At 42.0% G+C, this 19,028-nt stretch overlaps 3 protein-coding genes across 3 annotated transcripts; 2 read left to right on the top strand and 1 right to left on the bottom strand.

Moving 5' to 3' along the window:
• Positions 1 to 48: 48 nt before the first annotated feature.
• LOC115104332 (pre-B-cell leukemia transcription factor 1-like) lies at positions 49 to 6,401 on the bottom strand. Its single transcript, XM_029625752.2, has 8 exons — positions 6,113 to 6,401; positions 5,254 to 5,327; positions 3,693 to 3,937; positions 3,091 to 3,281; positions 2,473 to 2,608; positions 2,216 to 2,357; positions 880 to 968; positions 49 to 700 (listed from the first exon to the last, which is right to left on the bottom strand). The coding sequence occupies exons 1-8, from the start codon at positions 6,349 to 6,351 to the stop codon at positions 620 to 622; spliced, it is 1,197 nt and encodes a 398-aa protein (XP_029481612.2). The 5' UTR covers positions 6,352 to 6,401; the 3' UTR covers positions 49 to 619.
• Positions 6,402 to 8,503: 2,102 nt separating this feature from the next.
• LOC115114628 (uncharacterized) lies at positions 8,504 to 11,368 on the top strand. Its single transcript, XM_029643038.2, has 5 exons — positions 8,504 to 8,601; positions 8,944 to 9,457; positions 9,714 to 9,873; positions 10,208 to 10,434; positions 11,033 to 11,368. The coding sequence occupies exons 2-5, from the start codon at positions 8,960 to 8,962 to the stop codon at positions 11,171 to 11,173; spliced, it is 1,026 nt and encodes a 341-aa protein (XP_029498898.1). The 5' UTR covers positions 8,504 to 8,601; positions 8,944 to 8,959; the 3' UTR covers positions 11,174 to 11,368.
• A 1,633-nt stretch (positions 11,369 to 13,001) lies between these two features.
• LOC115104311 (deoxyribonuclease-2-alpha-like) lies at positions 13,002 to 18,900 on the top strand. Its single transcript, XM_029625709.2, has 7 exons — positions 13,002 to 13,120; positions 13,656 to 13,753; positions 14,056 to 14,224; positions 14,794 to 14,893; positions 15,085 to 15,249; positions 17,714 to 17,938; positions 18,101 to 18,900. Exons 2-7 carry the CDS (start codon positions 13,656 to 13,658, stop codon positions 18,517 to 18,519), a joined length of 1,176 nt encoding a protein of 391 aa, XP_029481569.1. The 5' UTR covers positions 13,002 to 13,120; the 3' UTR covers positions 18,520 to 18,900.
• Positions 18,901 to 19,028: the final 128 nt, after the last annotated feature.

Genomic DNA, 19,028 nt, shown 5'->3' with positions numbered 1-19,028 from the left:
CCTGTCTCTCTTATGCTGATATCAACCAATCAAGACAGACCAACTGACTGTGAATACAGAGACTTTATTGTAAAAGAGGTAGAGAATACAGGTGTTTTTCACTCACTGTACAGAATGACAGCACTGTTGATATACTCATTCAAACTGTTAATATATCCAGCACACACACTTCATTCATGATATAGACACACAGACAAACAAGCCCAGTAGAAAAGAGAAAACAAACACACTAAATCTTTGGATTTTCTATATTGCCCCCACATCCTCTAAATGCAACTATATCTGAGCTTTAAACGAAAATCCTAAAATATTTGTAATAACAGCATTAATAATATAGCCTAATAAAACAATGGTAACGCAATTTCCCAAGCCTCCCTGCCTACATACCACAGTAACATATAAAGTTGTGGAAAACAAAAACCCATGATCCCAATACAAAACATCACACACACTCACACAAAAATCACACATTCAGCTCATACAAACATAATGAACAGTATCATTGGACAGTAAGAAACAGAAAGGACATACAAAAACTGCAGCCAAGTAAGGGTGATATCATTCTTTCTCCGTTGTCAATCTTTCCATCTATGTCATCGACCCAAAGGGGGCGGGGCCATCAGTCAGAGTCCCCCGAGTGGTCGTTTCCCGGGGAAGTGGCAGAGGGGGGCGTGTTTTGCCCTTGCCAGTTCCCATTAGTCTGCAAAAGAGAAAAAGACGTGGTGACGTGTAGCGGCATTAACCTACACTAACCCCTCTCCACACCAATACAACTCATCCCCAAGGTTGTTGTTGTGAATGAGAATGTGATCTCAATTAGCTACGAGCTAAAATAAAGATGATATGTAACATGAAGTGAATGACAGTGAAGTTCCATACTTGTGCTCCCATGTAGACAGGCTGCTCTCCATTTATTGGTGGAACACCCAGGAAAAGGTCTGGTCCAGTGAGTGAGAAGCCCCCCGATCCTGTGGAGGAACAAAAGGGGAGATGTCTTTAATAAGGGCTGCTAGGCCTACAACATCAACCTGGTCCCAGATCTGATCCTGTGGAGGAACAAAAGGGGAAATGTCTTTAATAAGGACTACTAGGCATATAATATCAGCCTGGTCCCAGATCTGATCCTGAGGAGGAACAAAAGGGGAGATGTCTTTAATAAGGGCTACTAGGCATACAATATCAGCCTGGTCCCAGATCCGATTGTGCTGTGAAGCAGACTTCTATCGTTGGACAAGGAGTTGGCACGACAGCACCAAAGGCCCAATTCCGAATTAGGAAATTACGCAGGTCTTTCCTACGAAATTAGGCAGGCCTTTCCTACGCACTTCTCAGTAGTTGGTGTTCAGACGTATCTTATTCAGTTGCAGACATAGTTCCCTTGCGTGTGCTGATTAAGCTTAATTCAACCTCTGTAAACCCTCCCACTTGCTGGTCAATTTTCTTGTGGAGTTTTCATTCAATAGGGTTTTCAGCACATTTATTTTAAGCCATCCATTTAAATATGGTGTACCTTTTAGTTAGAATTTGTTTTGACAGACTCAACAGAATATATCGAGAGAATGGGTTCAGAATATTAGGGATCAATGGAAGAAAGCCATCTAAATATATGCATATTCGTCTCCGTTTCAGCACCAATTGGTAGAATTAAAAATAGAAAGCTGATAGATTGCAGATTATTTAGGGTTAGGAAAGTATTTATGAAAAAACAGGTTCGGAGAGCCTTTATGCCTGAAAGAAAACGGTTGTTTGATTCATTCTGAAAATCACCAAATTCAGTTTTTAACCCATGGTTATGTTGGAAGATCAGTGTACGTAGAATTATAATAGGGAGGATAGTGTACAATAGTAGACTATACCCTCATCTATTGCCCGCACTAACCATGGAACTGTGTGATGACACAGCCAAGTATTGCGCCATGCGTTGGGTTCAAACTGTTACAGGTTGGTCTGCGCTCCGTTCCATAATGATTTCATTAGCCTAAATGTAGTCATAGCTCTTTGTAGAGGTAGGTTTGGGAGGGTTAAGAGACCAGAGGTGGCAGAGCGGGTTGGAATGTAAGGTTGGAGCATAGTCTGATGGTACGGAGGGGCAGTTCCCCTTGCTGCTCCGTAACACAAAAACACTAACAACCCATCCATTTCTATTATCAATTGAACCATAAACTCAAAACAGTGGTGTGTATCACTAGGCCTGGCTTCTTTCCTCAGCTCTTACCTGTTGAGTTGGGCGTGTGTGGAGAGTCCTCGTTCTGTGTCGCCACGATGGCCGTCTTCATGGCATAGATGTTGGCCTCCTCTTGGAACTTCCCGATGTTCTTCTTGTAGCGGATTCTCTTGTTGCCAAACCAGTTGCACACCTGTTCAATTAACGAGCCAGTAAGAGGCTGGTCAATGGAGTCAACTGTCTATGGACGTATCAATTGGTGAGCTAATAGTAAATATATGACGCATATACTTATGACACAAGGTTACCTGAGAGACAGTGATGCTACACTGTTTGGCTAGTTCTTCTTTGGCCTCTTCACTGGGGTAAGGGTTGGCGAGATGGGAGTAGAAATACTCGTTCAGGACTTCCGTCGCCTGCTTGCTGAAGTTACGTCTCTTACGCCTGACAACACAAAGGTGAGTGTGTTGAGAGTGGGCATACAACCCAGGCAGAAGTGTACGTTTCACAACTACAGTAACAACTGATATTGACACACAATAGTCAATCACAACCTGCACTGTAATAACATGATAATGCTCTGTAAATATGACTGGTATGACCATGAATCACTGTTCATGGGGTGGCAGGGTAGCCTAGTGGTTAGAGCGTTGGAATAGTAACCAGAAGGTTGCAAGTTCAAATCCCGAGCTGACAACTCTGTCATTCTGCCCCTGAACAGGCAGTTAACCCACTGTTCCTAGGCCTTCATTGAAAATAAGAATTTGTTCTTAACTGACTTGCCTAGTTAAATAAAGGTAAAATAAAAATGTATGGAATGATTTATTCTCCGTAAAAAAATACTACCTGAAAATGAATTGTCATTCACTATCATGGCAAGTTTTGACAGGTGTTGTGTCACCACAATAGCAGTGTTACACGCTGACCTGGCGTCGAGGAAGCGGGACCTCAGGATCATGACGGCCTCGCAGGTGCTCTGCTTGAGTTGTGTCTGGATGGAGCTGAACTTGCGGTGGATGATGGCCACCATGCGTTCAATCTCCCGCGGTGACACAGGTCGGGTACGCGACTGCTCCCTCAGCAGGTTCATCACGTGGGTAGTGAACTCACTACAGGCCTACAGGAGACACGGAGACAGAGGGGGGTATTGGAGACACATATGACAGTCAGTTGGGCTCAAAGGAGCCGACACTGTTGACGTCGGTCATTTATGTTCACGTTCAACTATCTCACCTAAATTATAACATCACCACATTTTAGTTTACTTTGCTAAAGGGTGTCATTTTCAGTGTGTGTAAAGTGTCAAGTCCCTCCACCTCAAATCAAGTACAGCCAATGAGCCCAGCACACATATATATGTCAGAGTCAATATGAATTTGAATCCGGCCCACTGCTCTTTGACTCACCCTCCCTCTATCTTCCCCGTCTTTCCAACACTTTACTATCTCTTCAATAAAGCAACAAAAAAAACATAAAAGGTTTCGGACTGCCCCACTGCTTTCCCCCCAAAAAAGAAGTAGAAAAGTACCTGGTCATATTTCTCCATCTCAGTGTGATAGATGTTGCGAATCTGGCTCAACTTGCTTTTGTAGTCGGAGTGTTCCAGTGAGCTGTCTGGAGACATCCCTCCAGAGCTGGTGGCTGCGGACACCGCCGCTGCCGCCCCGCCACCTTTCTCCGGCCCAGCCACACCCTCCGCCAGCAGCATGTTGTCCAATCGCACCAGCTGTGGGTCCTGTGATTCTTCCTCCTGAGCATTTCGCATTGATAGGCCTGCAACAAGAGAGGTCTGTCAATCTGATTCATGGAAAATTAAGAGTTACAATGTCTCCTATTACACTGAACAAAAATATCAATGCAGCATGCAACAATTTCAAAGATATTACTGAGTTACAGTTCATATAAGGTAATCAGTCAATTGAAGTAAATTCATTAGGCCCTAATCTATGGATTTCACATGACTGGGAATACAGATATGCATCTGTTGGTCACAGATACCTTTAAAAAAAAAAGTAGGGGCTTGGATCCGAAAACTAGCCAGTATCTGGTGTGACCCCCATTTGCCTCATGCAGCGCGACATCTTCTCACATTGAGTTGATCAGGCTATTTATTGTGGCCTCTGGAATTTTGTCCCACTCCTCTTCAATGGCTGTGCAAAGTTGCTGGATATTGGCGGGAACTGGAACACACTGTCGAACATGTCAGTCCAGAGCATCCCAAACATGCTCAATGGCTGACATTGTGCTCGGCCATGGAAGAACTGGGACATTTTCAGCTTCCAGGAACTGTGTACAGATCCTTGCGACATGGGGCCTTGCAGTATCATGCTGAAACATGGATGTTGGTGGCAGATGAATGGCACGACAATTCATTGCATTCATATTTCCATAGATAAAATATAATTGTGTTCGTTGTCCGTCGCTTATGCCTGCCCATACCATGATCCCACCGAGGTGGCTTATGGTAGCAACAGCTCTGGTGGACATTCCTGCAGTCAGCATACCAATTGCATGCTACCTAAAAAAATATATCTGTGGCATTGTGTTGTGTGACATAACTACACATTTTAGAGTGGCCTTTTATTGTATCCAGCACAAGGTGTAATGATCATGCTGTTTAATCAGCTTTTTGATATGTCACACCTGTCAGGTGGATTGATTGTCTTGGCAAAGGAGAAATGCTCATTAGCAGGGATGTAAATACATCTGTGCACAAAAAAGCATATGGAAAATTTCTGGGATATTTTATTTCAGCTCATGAAACCAACACTTTACATTTACGTTCAGTGTATATAAAAATATTTTCCCTCTGAGGTACAGACTTGGAGAAGCACTTTGTGGAAGAAACAAGTAATGGAAGGCTCATCTTGCGCAACATTTTTAAAGTCATCATACACAATACATGTTGTTGAAAATTGTAAATAGTTAGAGAATGTTCTAACTGTCATCCAAATGCATGGATTATGCGCAACTCGTTATTATGATGGAGCCAACATCTGTTTTCATCACAGATGGTCAGAAACTTTTAAACGAATTAGCAACAAGTTTTAAATCAAACAAAGGGTTTCAGTTAGTGAAAATTAACCTACCCGTTTTCTCTTTGATCTCGCATAAGACGCTGAACAAAGCTGGTTTCATTCGATGGCAATTCAATGCGTGTTTTCTGACGAATGAAAAAAAGATAATTGTTATTATTATTAGCTAGCTAACTAGCTACTGTAGCTGTCTATCTAGTTTATCTAGCCAGCTATTTAGCAACGAGCCATTAGCACCAACAAAATATTTGATAAGTTAGCTAGCTCCCTGCTTTCACACGCTTAATATAGCTAGCTGACGTTAACTAGATGACATTCATAACAAACATCGGCTCTGTTGTTCGTGACCTTTTGACGAGTTCACTGCAGCCTGCTATGCTAACGTTAGCTACGAAATGCTATGGCTAGCTAGTAGCAGCTACAATATGTAGCTAATATGTTAACATTCTATTCGTAGAACAAATGTAACATGAAATGGATGATGTCAAGATTATGGCCACAGTCCGTTGATAACATATTGTTATTCATATACATGTAAATATAGCCGTTAGTAGTAACACAAAGCAATAGAGCGTAGCTCGATAACTGGCTAGTTTTAGCTTAGCAAGAATTCACCCTCTTCATCGAGTTAGCCACAAAAATTATTTCGGTTTTTATAAATTTCACAACAACAGGCTTGTAAATAGTCCAGGGGAAGAAGTGATGACCATTTAATAAGGCGTGCAAATAGCTTTATCATGAAACAAAGCCAGTTAGCTATCTAGCAACGTTGTCTACCTAGTTAGCTTATTAAAAAACTTCAAAGTTGAAAAAAATTAAAACTTCTGAAAACTTTAGCTAACTCTTGGCCATTGAGCAACTTTGCAGTAAGGTGTAGCTAAATCTGAATAAGTTAGAAACAATTATGACTAACTTTGCTTGTGCTTCGTCCAAACTTTGGTCGGTGATGGTCATGATTTGTTGCAATATGTCACCAATGTCTCTGCGGCTTTCATGTCCATTTTCTGCGCCTTCGTGGCCCGTGTCTCCATCGGAGCGGTGGTGGGAAGATGGATGAACCGAGTTTAGAGGGTGCATACCGGGGTGAGAGCTCTGGCCAAGGCCCCGGCCGTTAGAGGGCCCGTTGCCAGTGAGAGGCTGCTGCTGTAACATCCTGAGCGGCACACAGTGGCGCGGACGAGTAATCACAGTCACACACCCTTCAAAACTCAAACACTAGAGCAGGCCTGCACGAGAGTCCCCTAGCGATTGACAAAGAAAGTCTCGAACAAGAATGTTCATAAAATTCGATTTGTACTCCAGACAGGCCCCATAGGCTACTGTACTAGGGATATTCATAGCTATGACTTTTAAACTAAGTAAGTCTTCTGAACAACCAGGTAGATGGATATAACAGTTGTACTGTTAGAGGGGCCAGTTACTTTAGACGTTATTGTTGACATATCGTTTTCTTCACTGCATTGCAGGCATTAGCAGGCAAAATACCATGTTCATAATCATCATTGTTGCCACTGTCTAATAATGGATGTAAAAAAAGAATGATAGCAAAAATTAGTTATGTAAAAACTATTTCATACTCCACATTTAGGGAGGCCACAATGGCGTCCAGAATTGTTGTCACAGGGGCCCCAGAACCGCCACTGGAGAAGAGGGGGATCTTTCAATCTGCAAGTAGCCTAATACATTGAGCATTTGCATCCATGATGGGGAAGGGATCATCTTCTGATTTCATGTCAGCTAATTTAATAATGCATCAGCCTCGTAATAAGGTCACACACAGGTCTTTACCAATCAAATCATCAAATATTTATTTTCATCACATTTTATTTGTCACATGCTTTGTGAACAACAGGTGTAGACTAACAGTGAAATTCTTACTTTCGGGCCCTTCCCAACAATGTAGAGAGAAAAATAGAAAAATAATAACACAGTGAATAGATACACCATGAGTAACGATAACTTGGCTATATACACTGGGTACCAGTACCGAGTTGACATGCAGGGGTACTATGAGGTAATTGAGGTAGATTTATATATAGGTAGGGTTAAAGTGACTAGGCAAGAGGATAGATAATAAGTAGTAGCAGCTGTGTATGTGATGAGTCAAAAGAGCTTGAGGGTCAGCGTGGCGGATGTGTTGTGGCCTACTCTCACCATATGGGACAATACAAGCACTCCATAATATTAACAGATTTGACAAATTAATTTACAGTGAAAGTTTCATACATCAGTGGGTGATATACAGCAGAACATTTTTTAGAACTACAGAATAGTTCAGACTGTTATGCAGATGAGTGAGGACCCAACAGCGATTCAACAGAAACAGAGTCTTTTAATGTCCAAACAGGGAAAACATAAATCCTCAATCTTTACAGGAGATGTCCAAACAGGGAAAACATAAATCCTCTATCTTTGCAGGAGAGTCCTCCTTCTAGTAGTAGAGGAGAATTGCAGGGCTAGCGGCAACAGACTGCAGGTCCCTCTGGGTAGGTGCGGGCCGTAGAGGACAGAGACACCTGCTCACACGCAGCATCTGATGAAGAGGCAGATTACGACAGGACGGGACAAGGGCAAAGCAAACAAGAATCCGACAAGGACAGAAGCAGAAACAGAGAGAGAAATAGAGACTTAATCGGAGGGCAAAAGAGGAGACAGGTGTGAGAGAGTAAACGAGGTCGTTAGGAGAATGGGGAACAGCTGGGAGCAGGAACGGAACGATAGAGAGAGAGAGAGATAGTAACCTAATACGACCAGCAGGGGGAAACGAAGAGAAGAGAAAGCACAGGGACAAGACATAACATGACACAGACAAGTCATATATGAACATACACAAATGAACAATTACCCTCCCTTCTGTTCTCTCACTTCACCAAAAATAATCAACATCTGACTATATCTCTCTCCCTCTCTCTCTCACACTTTGTCTACTTCTCCTTTAGCTGCAAGTCAACAGGAAGTATGCCAAACCACAGTCTCTGTCAGAATAACAGAGTGCCTGTTTCAACATGTTGCTGTTTCTGACTGTATGCTGTTCTGCTGAAAATGCAACACAAGCAGAGCAAAACTTCATAGTCATTTCCCCCTTTCTGATGTTCATCTCAAATTATGAGTTTTGACTTTGTTAAAAACAAGGCTATTTGATAACATCGCACCACTTCACTTTTTACAGTAATATTTCATAAATCAATGACACAGAGAGATAGGGGAGAAATAAATAGGGGTGGGTTGGGGTAAGAGGAACAGGAAGAGACTAGCGAGCGAGAGCTCGTCACGGTGATATGTGAAGCATAACTGATTCGTTGTCATGAAGAAAACTGCCATGTGAATCAGTGATGCCATGCCTAATCCATGTGGACACAAGAAGATGATGTTTATCAGAAACTGAACTCCAGGAAAACACAGGTACGATAGACTTATTGAGAGTGTGGGTGGGTAAGGTAATGATTAGCAGGCGGGCAAGTACAATCCAAGATAGGAATTCAGTGCCTAAAGAAGTGAGCAGGAAACCAGTCCTGGTTTTTCATAAACACCCCTCTTGAGATTATACCATATTATGCTTATAGGTACAGTAGCCGTTCAGTCTGTGTCACACTAGAAGTCTTCTACATGTGTTGTTGAGAGTTAACATTTTGATCAACTCTATTAGATTACCTAATACATTTTCTTAGAACCAGTTCCACATTCCTCACAATGTACAATAGAACATCAGTTGATATATTTGTCTTATCTCATTTTTTTTGTCAGGTTTACACTGAGACAAATGGATGTTGTCATGGAATACCCAAAGGTCAAAGTTGAAACAGCTGAAGAGGAGCACTTGGAGGATCTAATCATTATTAAGGAGGGGGATGTTGAGGGAGGGATAGAGACAATAACAGGCAAGAGCAACGATGAAGACTCCAGTGCGGAAGAGGACGCCACTGCCAGACATGGACAGATTGGAAAAGCCAACACTGAAAGCGGAGATGGCGACAAAAGAAAAAAGGATAACCAAATAAATCAAGCAAAAGGAGAGACTGGGACAGAGGAGGGGGTTGAGCACATTAAAGGGATGGATGAATTAGTAATGGATGGCCCGAAAATACATGGCAAGAAAGAAGGGATGGAGATGGTGGATAAAACAGAAAAATACAAAACAACAGAACAGGATTTGGAGACGGACAAACCATCACAAGGATTACAAGTTGACACAAATAGACATCTTCCCTTTGACCAGTTGCCCAAAGATACGCTGTGCCCAGAGCATGCCCAAAAACAGGTCTATAACATGTGCTTTCACTAAAAAATACTGCAATTTCCCTTGTGCCCACAATTACAATAATTCCGTTATTGGGTTTTCTTTCACATATAGAAAAAGAACAAACAACATCCCAGTGGTAGAAGAATGAGGGGTTCATTTTGTGGTTACAGAATGTGTATGTGTGGAAATGCCAGCGGATTTGAAATGAGTAGTGATACCCCCCATTTTGAAGTCCTTGATAATGACTACTCTTTCTGCCACCTGTCTTTCCCAGGCTCAACGGTTAACCCCTTACTTCCCAGACGCTCTGTATGACCTGGTCTTTACTCTGCAAGAAGGAAGGCGACTCAATGACCAGCGGTGCTCGTTCAGAGGGAGGAGAAGATGCCATTCTGAACCCAACACCTACATTCCGGCCCACAGAGCCCACAGAGGTGATAGAATGCGAAAACAACTCCCTGTAATAATAACTAAGTGACTGTGGTAAACATAACAACTTTTGCCATTAGCTTCCCTTGTTTCAACATTGACACGCTGACTCACTTCAAATGACAGAAGGGGAAAAGCTGTAAATAACTGTACGGTACCAACATCCATTGAAGCGCTTCTATCATATAACTGTGGCAGGGACACATATTAGGATGTCATCTGTACATTAGTAAAATATTGAAATAATATTGCTTGAATGATTAACTAGGACACTAAAGGAACTAGGCCACTAAATGTAGCATGCCTCCACTCTCTTTTCTCCCCTTCCATTCCCAACAGTGCATTTTTCCTCAATGACCTCGCTGCAGAAAGATGAGTTCTTTGACTTGGTGGCTACTTCCCAAGGCCGTCGGCTTGACGACCAGCGGGTGGAACTACATGACACCCCACCCCTTAAGCCGAAAGCCAATAAGAAGAGGAGCAGCGTAAAATATACAAAACCTAAAAAGTCTGCTCCAATTGCAGTGCAGAACGAGGACTTGTACAATATGATTCTCATCTCGCAAGTAAGTAACTGTAATCACCCAAGCTGCCAATAGTCAATTTGACCAAAACATTATTTTGTTCTTGTCATAAGCAAAATATCATGTAGGCATCATGTCATATGGTGTGACGTTAATATCATGTTACAGTGCTACATTGGCATAACAGATGAAGGATCTTCATTTTCCTGCGCCCCAGGAAATGCAATGACTTTGTGCTTTACATAAATGAATGGAAAACCCGCACTAACACAGTTATATTAACAGTATTTCCCTTTTCAAGTAGCTTAATTTTGGCCAGTTTATAGCCTAACCACCGATCATGCAACATCATGGACTAAACATTCAAATGCTGTTGCTGCAGGATTATTTTACTGCAACAATACTGGTCAAAGGAATATCCTACACCTGTATGCCATGTGCTGTAACATGGGCATTGGCTATTATGTTGTATGGTGTAACAACATATCATGTCATATGGTGTATAAGCATCATGTCATATGGTGTATAAGCATCGTGTTATGTGATGTTACGTAGGCGTAATGTCTCGTCTCCGTACCTCAGGTCCAGTGTAAAATAGGCATCAAACCATGTGGTGTTTCTGACTGTCTCTGTACTTCAGGCCCAGGGTAGGCTGGAGGAGCAGCGCAGTGTGGCCCCAGGGCCTATGGATGATGAGGACTTCTTTTCCTTACTGCTGAGTGTCCAGGGAGGACGCATGGAGGACCAGAGGACTGAGTTGCCTGGGATTCTGGGAACCTGAGAGATACACATGCTGTAGAGATGGGCTCAAATGGCTCAGAGTATGTGGTGTAGCCCTATAGAGCAATGGCTTTTGCTTCTTATTCACCTGGCCAGACCAGGCATGACCATTTTGTTCTGTTATGGTCTGAGTTGACAGTATCATCTGTATCGATACCTGCATCAGTCATTTAATAAAAACATTGTATGTGAATAATAGAGTCGTCATTTCAGTTGCATAATGCTGTAGAGTCTCATTCCAATGTTTTTTGTATGATATTAAGCTTACAGAGTGGGCTGATTTGTATGTTGACTGCACAATAATTTGGATGTTATTCAAAATGCCCCTACACTTTGGGGTGCTTTAAATGTGTTTATTCCAATATGAGGAAATTAGTTTTGCTCACCACAGCAGTGAACGAGTATGAATGAGAGTGTTTGTGTTTCCATCTTATATTTGAATTCAGCTCCTCACGAGAATAAATAAGCGTTAAATGTTTGACCTGCATCAAGAGTGTTTCTAGTTGTTCACTGAGAAGGCTTATGATAAAGTCCCTCAGCCTTTGTCTACTGGACTCCACAGAGATTTTGAGGGCCAATGCAAGGGCCAACACAGCATCAAAACACTGGGGGCCTCCAGGAAGCCTGCAGTCTTGTCAGACTCCAGTCCACTCCAACTGAGACGGCAACTTTCAGAGGAAGTCTTGGAACTGTCTGTGCAGAGAAGGTGGTAAGTGATGAGGAAGAATGCTTATTATGGCAGTTCTTCAAAGTGTGATTCAACATGCAAAAGGCCCTCACACATTTGAGCTATCTTCATTGCAGGTTGAATAAGATGTGGAAAAAATAAGAAACCTGCACACTGCTGACGAAGGCATTGAGGCCAATACTTGAAGCTTATTAAAGAGCAGTGATAATAGCAAGAGCAGTGAAAAGTTATCATATCATATGACAACTGGCTGCTCGAAGGTCAAAAAATGCTAAGTATGCTCTGTGCAACACAAGGAACCTGAAGTGGAGTACTTTCTTTAGCTTTCTTTAGCCTTCTAGACCTTCTTTACAATTGTTAAAAACAAAGTCCCAAAGACAGAGAAACTGTTTTGGTGGGATATTAAAAGGAGGATTCTTTTTTTAAATACAAAAAGATAAAGACACAAAATAGATGCAATTGTGAAAGAAAGGCATGAGACAGGCATTGAGAAAAACGTCAACAAACCAACCAAAAGTGTAGGCTATACACTGAGCTACAGCCTGTCATCAAAGCAATCTTTGGGGGGGGGGGGTATAATATATCATACAGTAGTCTGGTAGCATTGCCTGGAATCCAATGAAAGAGAGAGTGACATAATAATGTAAAGGTCTCATTTCTTTATAATGTGTGCATAATGGTGCTTTTTTCAGAATGTTGAGGTTCTCAATCCCAGGCAATTTGCCATAACCACTCAATATGCATTATTCAATTGTCAAACGACAGATATCTGCCTTTACATTACAGTGTTGCAATGCACTAGAAATCAACTTTTCAGGAACAACTAGGCTGTTAGGCTAGCCTACATGTGCTGAGGATTAATTGTCCACAGAAAAGTGGAAATGTATCAACTTCATCCCTGTAACTGTTCAACCATTGTTGACAACAGCAAGGAAAACACACTTGTTAATTTAATATGTATCCAATAAATATGTGTCATACGTTTGCGGCTTGCTTTATGCTCATATACGCTCTGATTCCATTTAAATGAATAGATTTCCCCCATGTGTAAAAGGCAGAAGGGTGCTTCTGGTCCAGGGCGTTAATGCAGTTCCTCCACTTTATTAACTCGTGACCAAAAGCCCGCCCCGTGACATCATACTTCAAAACAAGGATGCATCTCAAATAAAGAAATGGAATCGTTCGCCACAATCGAAGATCACGTGGATACGGAAAAAGCTGTAGAATCAGCGCCCTTGTCAAATTCTTATCTACTCAAAGGTAGGCTAAATGTTGATGTATATATTAGACTTTTCAATCAACCAGTGGGGCACAGGCTATAGCAGGGGTATTCAACTCTTTATTGAGGTCCTGAGCCTGCTGGGTTTCTGTTATAGCTGATCATTATGTGCGCAGACCTGGATCTGAATCTGTCCCTCCTGATTAGAGGGGAACAAAGAACGCAGTGGAACTGGCTTCTTTAAGAGTTGAGTTTGAGGGGGCTATACATTTAGTTTGCATGGGTTATGCTTCATCCTAATTGATTGTAAAGCAGTTGACAAATCAATTAGATATCAAATCAATGCAAAATCGCATACTTTTTGTTAGTTTACTTCTGATACATTGTTACAACATCATAACATAATTGTATCATGGACTGTCGGCTACTGTTCCAATTTGTAATGCATCGCCGCATTCACTTCTTGTTTCAAAGCCAACCCTTTTCCATTTTAGTCAACAAATGTTGAAGTTGTCATTTCGACAATAGTTTTTCACAGTTCCTAAAACTACTTTGACCTCGTTGCTTTCCCTTCAGATGTTGTCACTTGTTGTCCTGATGATCCTGTTTCAACCAGAAGAGGGAGGCTCCTCACCTATCTCCTGTTACAATGATCAAGGGGAAGCTGTTGACTGGTGAGAAAACAGTTCTGGGCAGACTGAAGATGGAACTGATATGACCTCCTTCTTCCCTTAGGTCTGTTAGCTACTTAGTCACAGACAGAGTGCAAAGCAAGGTATGGGGTGGCAGGTAGTAGTTAGAGCATTGGGCTGCTAACCAAAAGGTTGCTAGATCGAATCCCTGAGCTGACAAGGTAAAAATCTGTTGTTCTGCCCATGAACAAGGCAGAATTTGTTCTTAACTGACTTCCCTGGTTATATTTAAAAAAAAATGCTATAACAACACACAGTACTGAGAATCAAATACTTTCTCTCAGGTTCTATCTCTACAAACTCCCCCATGTTGATCGTGAATTTCCCAATGATGGACAGAGTTATCTACTGATGGACAAAGGGAGCGAGGGATGGACGGATGGAAATGTGTTGGTAAACGACAGCACTGGAGCCCTGGGGAGGACAGTGGGCCAGCTGTATGAGCAGGGGAAGGTCTGGTTCCTTCTATTATTAATATCTGACCACGTTAGAATGAACCGTGAAACTTAAAGGGAAAATCCACTCAACTATCAGGCCCAAAATGTTTTTTCATGTTTCTTAGAAGTTAAATATCTTGAAACTTGACTGCTGACATGCAAACCATTTTGGGACTGTATCAACAGTCGACTAATTAAAAAAAAGACCAAAAGATTGTTTTTGAGTGGATTTTCCCTTTAAGTTTCACTTGCAACACATGTATATACCACTGCTGAGGTTTTATTTTAGGTAGCTGCCCCCTCCCTTTTTATGTCACAGTGGAGTGAGACAGAATGACACAAAAAATCTAAATGTGGATCTATAACTTTTTTCTGGGTTGTTTCTTTCACTGTCTAATTTTCACTAAGGTGCAATTGGAGTTTTCTTTTCACCCAGACAGCCATGATAAATAAATACAGCATATGACATGTTATCAAATAACAAACACTATTGGCGCTATAACCCTTGTTTGTTTCTGAGTTTAGAGTGTGCAATATGTATGAAAGTCTATATCTTCTGATGAGTGTGTGTACTTTCTTTTGCAGAATGGTGACATTGCATACATCCTGTACAATGACCAGAGACCACCCGAGGAGGGAGAAAAAGGATTTGGTTTCCTTAGTAGCCGAGGTGGCCACACTAAAGGTCAGGACAATATCAACCTCAGCTGTATACTGTAACCAGGCATTACATTGTAATGCTAACCTCAGCACCCAGGCCTCTGGCCAGCTCCTCCATTTGTAGCATGTTCATGTTTTTGTCTGACAAGAGAGTATGTACTGTTGTGAAATGAATCAGATTTCAATGTGTGTGTTATCTCCCTCTCTCCATCTCAGGTGTTGTCTTATTGGACAAGACACAGGGCTATTGGTTGGTCCACAGCACCCCTCATTTCCCCCCTGTAAAGGAAATCGGGCAATATTCCTACCCAGGTAGTGGTGTACAGAACGGACAGAACTTCATCTGTGTGACCTACCCACTGGAGCGCTTTCAGGCCATTGGTGAGACTGTAATCCTGTAAAAGTAATTTGGAATACTATAAATGGAATACTATAAATGGAATACTATAAATAGAATACTATAAATAGAATACTATAAATGGAATACTATAAATAGAATACTATAAATGGAATACTATAAATAGAATACTATAAATAGAATACTATAAATGGAATACTATAAATAGAATACTATAAATAGAATTCTGAAAAGTATCTTGGATTATCCACCCTGTTATAATGCATGAAACGGTGAATTGTTTCATGAAGACACAAATGTGTTCTATTTCATGTGACTGTTTCATGCTGAGACACTGTCTGTGCGTACCACCCGAGCCGACTAGGTGGAATATCTGTTGACATGCCCTTGAGCAAGGCACTTAACCCTCATTTTCTCCAGGGGTGCCATACTATTATTGCTGACCCTACAAACTAAGTCCTATGTCATAGTCATTCTCCACAGTAATAGTGGGTCTTTAATGGTAAAGTACTGCTGCCCCTATCACTGAAAAACCTGCATGCAATGAACTTAAAAATGACAATTAACTCATTATTACGCAATAGCTAATAAAGCCACATTAATGTTGACGCAATAATTGTGAACAAAAAATGACATTTGCATAAACAATTTAGGTCATTAGCATTTTAGCATATTGTAATAGCAAGTGCCACTACAACCTGGCTAGCAAATGATGCTGTTACCGTAGTGACAGATAGGGTTATCCTCTATGGCACTGTAACCATAGAGACCATACTCCTCCCGCGGTGCGATGTTTGCTCTGTAAGTTTCATGTCTCTCGTGGAGTTATACTGAACAAAAATATAAACCCCGCTCCTCCGCTCTCTCCACTGGCTTCCAGTTGAAGCTCGCATCCGCTACAAGACCATGGTGCTTGCCTACGGAGCTGTGAGGGGAACGGCACCTCAGTACCTCCAGGCTCTGATCAGGCCCTACACCCAAACAAGGGCACTGCGTTCATCCACCTCTGGCCTGCTCGCCTCCCTACCACTGAGGAAGTACAGTTCCCGCGCAGCCCAGTCAAAACTGTTCGCTGCTCTGGCCCCCCAATGGTGGAACAAACTCCCTCACGACGCCAGGACAGCGGAGTCAATCACCACCTTCCGGAGACACCTGAAACCCCACCTCTTTCAGGAATACCTAGGATAGGATAAAGTAATCCTTCTCACCCCCCCCCCCCCTTAAAAGATTTAGATGCACTATTGTAAAGTGGCTGTTCCACTGGATGTCTTAAGGTGAACGCACCAATTTGTAAGTCGCTCTGGATAAGAGCGTCTGCTAAATGACTTAAATGTAAATGTAATAAACACAACATGCGACATGTCTGGTGAGTATGCAGGCCATGGAAGAGCTGGGACATTTTCAGCTTCCAGGAATTGTTTATCCTGGTGACATGGGATCGTGCATTATCATGCTGAAACATGAGGTGATGGCGGCGGATGAATGGCATGACAATGGGCCTCAGGATCTCTTCATGGTATCTCTGTGCATTCAAAATAGCCATTGTTAAAATGCAATTGTGTTCGTTGTCTGTAGCTTATGCCTGCCTATACCATAACCCCACCGCCACCATGGAACACTCTCTTCACAACGTTGACATCAGCAAACTGCTCGCACACACAACGCCATACATGTGGTCTGCAGTTGTGAGAGCGGTTGGACGTACTGCCAAATTCTCTATTTGGATGCAGCTTATGGTAGAGAAATGAACATTCAATTATCTGTCAACAGCTTTGGTGGACATTCCAGCAGTCAGCATGCCAATTGCATGCTCACTCAAAACTTGAGACATTTGTGGCATTTAATTGTCCCCAGCACAAGGTGCACCTGTGTAACAATAGTGCTGTTTAATCAGATTCTTAATATGCCACATCTGTCAGTTGGATGGATTATCCTGGCAAAGGAGAAATGCTCACTAACAGGGATGTAAACAAATTTGTGCACAAAATTTGAGATTGAAAAAGCTTTTTGTGTGTATGGAACATTTCTGGGATCTTTTATTTTAGCTCATGAAACATGGGACCAACACTTCACATGTTGCGTATATATTTTTGTTCAGCTTAAGACGAGTGTCAGTAATTGTGATGGGAGTTCTCAGTGGAGGCCAACTTCCATCAACCTCAAAGCATTGTCTTGTCTTAAAACGTTTTCAATCTCAGCCACAGTCAGTGGTCTTGTATGCTACTCTGTTTGAAGAATTTGAAAAGTTGTCATAGTAATAAGTCATGCTCTAGATTAAGATAGTACTTGTCTTGGAACTTGGTGCTTATTTACATTTTTTTATTTAACCTTTATTTAACTAGTCAGTTAAGAACAAATTCTTATTTACAATGGCGGCCAAACCGGATTGATCAGTCAATTCATCATTATTTGCTTTACTTTTTACACAATTCATTGATTGAAATGTTTGAAGTGTTCAGTTGACATGTATTATGTTTTAAATTGCAGGAGAGCAGTTGCAGATCAACCAGCCCAATGTGTATGACTGTGGTGTCCCTGCTTCCTTGGCCTCTCTGGTGCCCGCACTGGCTGACGTCTGTAACAACAGCCAAGGTCAGATGGCCTATAGCAGCTTACCGCACACCCAACCTGCATCCAATCGCAGTGTGCCTCTCACCTCATTGGGTGGAACCGAGTTCATCAGCTTTGCCAAGGGGAGATCATTCAATAATGGTAAGGAACAATTTAGAAACGATTAATTTGTCATTTTTTTGTACTGTTGAAGTGTTGTTTCATGGTAAGAATGACTATTCATGTCATTACCGTTTTGTCGTTGTGATTGACCCAACATTTAACCACAATATTCCCATTTCCCTTCCTCCTGTCTCCCATTAGATCTGTACCACTCCTGGGTGGCTCCCTCCCTCCAGTCAGACCTCCTAGTCCAGTTCTGGATCCGCTCCACTGGCATCCTGCCCTCTGACTGCTCCCTGGGCTGGAAGGTCCTGGACATCCAGCTTATCTCCCCAGGCGGGAGGATCACCTTCAAGGCCTCCAACGACCACTCCAAGTGGGCCGTGAGTACCACCGGAGGTGGGTTGGAAGGAGCTGCTGGCTGGGTGTGTGTGGGCGACATCAACCGCAACGAGGCTGAGGAGAAGAGAGGGGGCGGGACGGTGTGTCTGCAGGACGCCACGGTGTGGAAGGCCTATCGGACAGCGGCGCTGGAGTGTGAGATGTGTGGGGGAGGGACTAGCGGGTGTGATGTGGATGTAGAGGATGCAAGGCACTACCAGGGAGATATGAATCAGTAAGCATCAGTGTAAAGTTACTAGTATGCACACAGTTCACTGAGCAGGTAGGTGTATTATTATTATTGAGCTCCATGAACAAGGTACCCCATAGAATGTTGATTAATAAGGTACCAGCATCTAATTAACTTTTTCTATGGCAGTTTTGGAGTGTTTCATAAATTGCCATGAATAGAAACATACTTGAAAGGGAAGTGGCACTCCTGTAATCATTAAACAATTATAATTTTGATGCACGCTATGTAGTTCTATAAGTTGCTAATGACTGTAGGCAATGTTGATTGTGATCTCAGGTATGTTTTTAGACATTTTATGTGCGTCTGTTTTCAACCTTTTTTATGTGACAAATGATTTAACAAACAAAAAAAAGATTGTTAAACTATGTGTCATGTTTTTTCTTGAATTCTCTTTTACTTTTTAGTCAAACGTGTGGTGACCTTTTCAGCGTTCAGCTTGAAACAGGCAAAGATACTTCTGCACAAATATTTTGCATAATGTTCTTCATTAAACTT

Source organism: Oncorhynchus nerka, linkage group LG3 (genome assembly GCF_034236695.1).
Source record: "Oncorhynchus nerka isolate Pitt River linkage group LG3, Oner_Uvic_2.0, whole genome shotgun sequence".
Lineage (NCBI taxonomy): Eukaryota > Metazoa > Chordata > Actinopteri > Salmoniformes > Salmonidae > Oncorhynchus > Oncorhynchus nerka.
The sequence above is the reverse complement of the archived record's forward strand: the minus strand, read 5'-3'. Positions and strand labels throughout refer to the sequence as shown.

Excerpts from the sequence above, each read along its gene's own strand:
- LOC115104332 (XM_029625752.2), bottom strand. The coding sequence starts at position 6,351 with ATGTTACAGCAGCAGCCTCTCACTGGCAACGGGCCCTCTAACGGCCGG. Across the intron at positions 969-2,215 it reads ACACACGCCCAACTCAACAG|GATCGGGGGGCTTCTCACTC; the intron begins GTAAGAGCTGAG and ends GTTCCTCCACAG. Across the intron at positions 701-879 it reads CTGTCTACATGGGAGCACAA|ACTAATGGGAACTGGCAAGG; the intron begins GTATGGAACTTC and ends TCTCTTTTGCAG.
- LOC115114628 (XM_029643038.2), top strand. The coding sequence starts at position 8,960 with ATGGATGTTGTCATGGAATACCCAAAGGTCAAAGTTGAAACAGCTGAA. Across the intron at positions 9,458-9,713 it reads CAGAGCATGCCCAAAAACAG|GCTCAACGGTTAACCCCTTA; the intron begins GTCTATAACATG and ends TGTCTTTCCCAG. Across the intron at positions 10,435-11,032 it reads ATATGATTCTCATCTCGCAA|GCCCAGGGTAGGCTGGAGGA; the intron begins GTAAGTAACTGT and ends TCTGTACTTCAG.
- LOC115104311 (XM_029625709.2), top strand. The coding sequence starts at position 13,656 with ATGTTGTCACTTGTTGTCCTGATGATCCTGTTTCAACCAGAAGAGGGA. Across the intron at positions 13,754-14,055 it reads CAAGGGGAAGCTGTTGACTG|GTTCTATCTCTACAAACTCC; the intron begins GTGAGAAAACAG and ends ACTTTCTCTCAG. Across the intron at positions 14,225-14,793 it reads AGCTGTATGAGCAGGGGAAG|AATGGTGACATTGCATACAT; the intron begins GTCTGGTTCCTT and ends TTTCTTTTGCAG.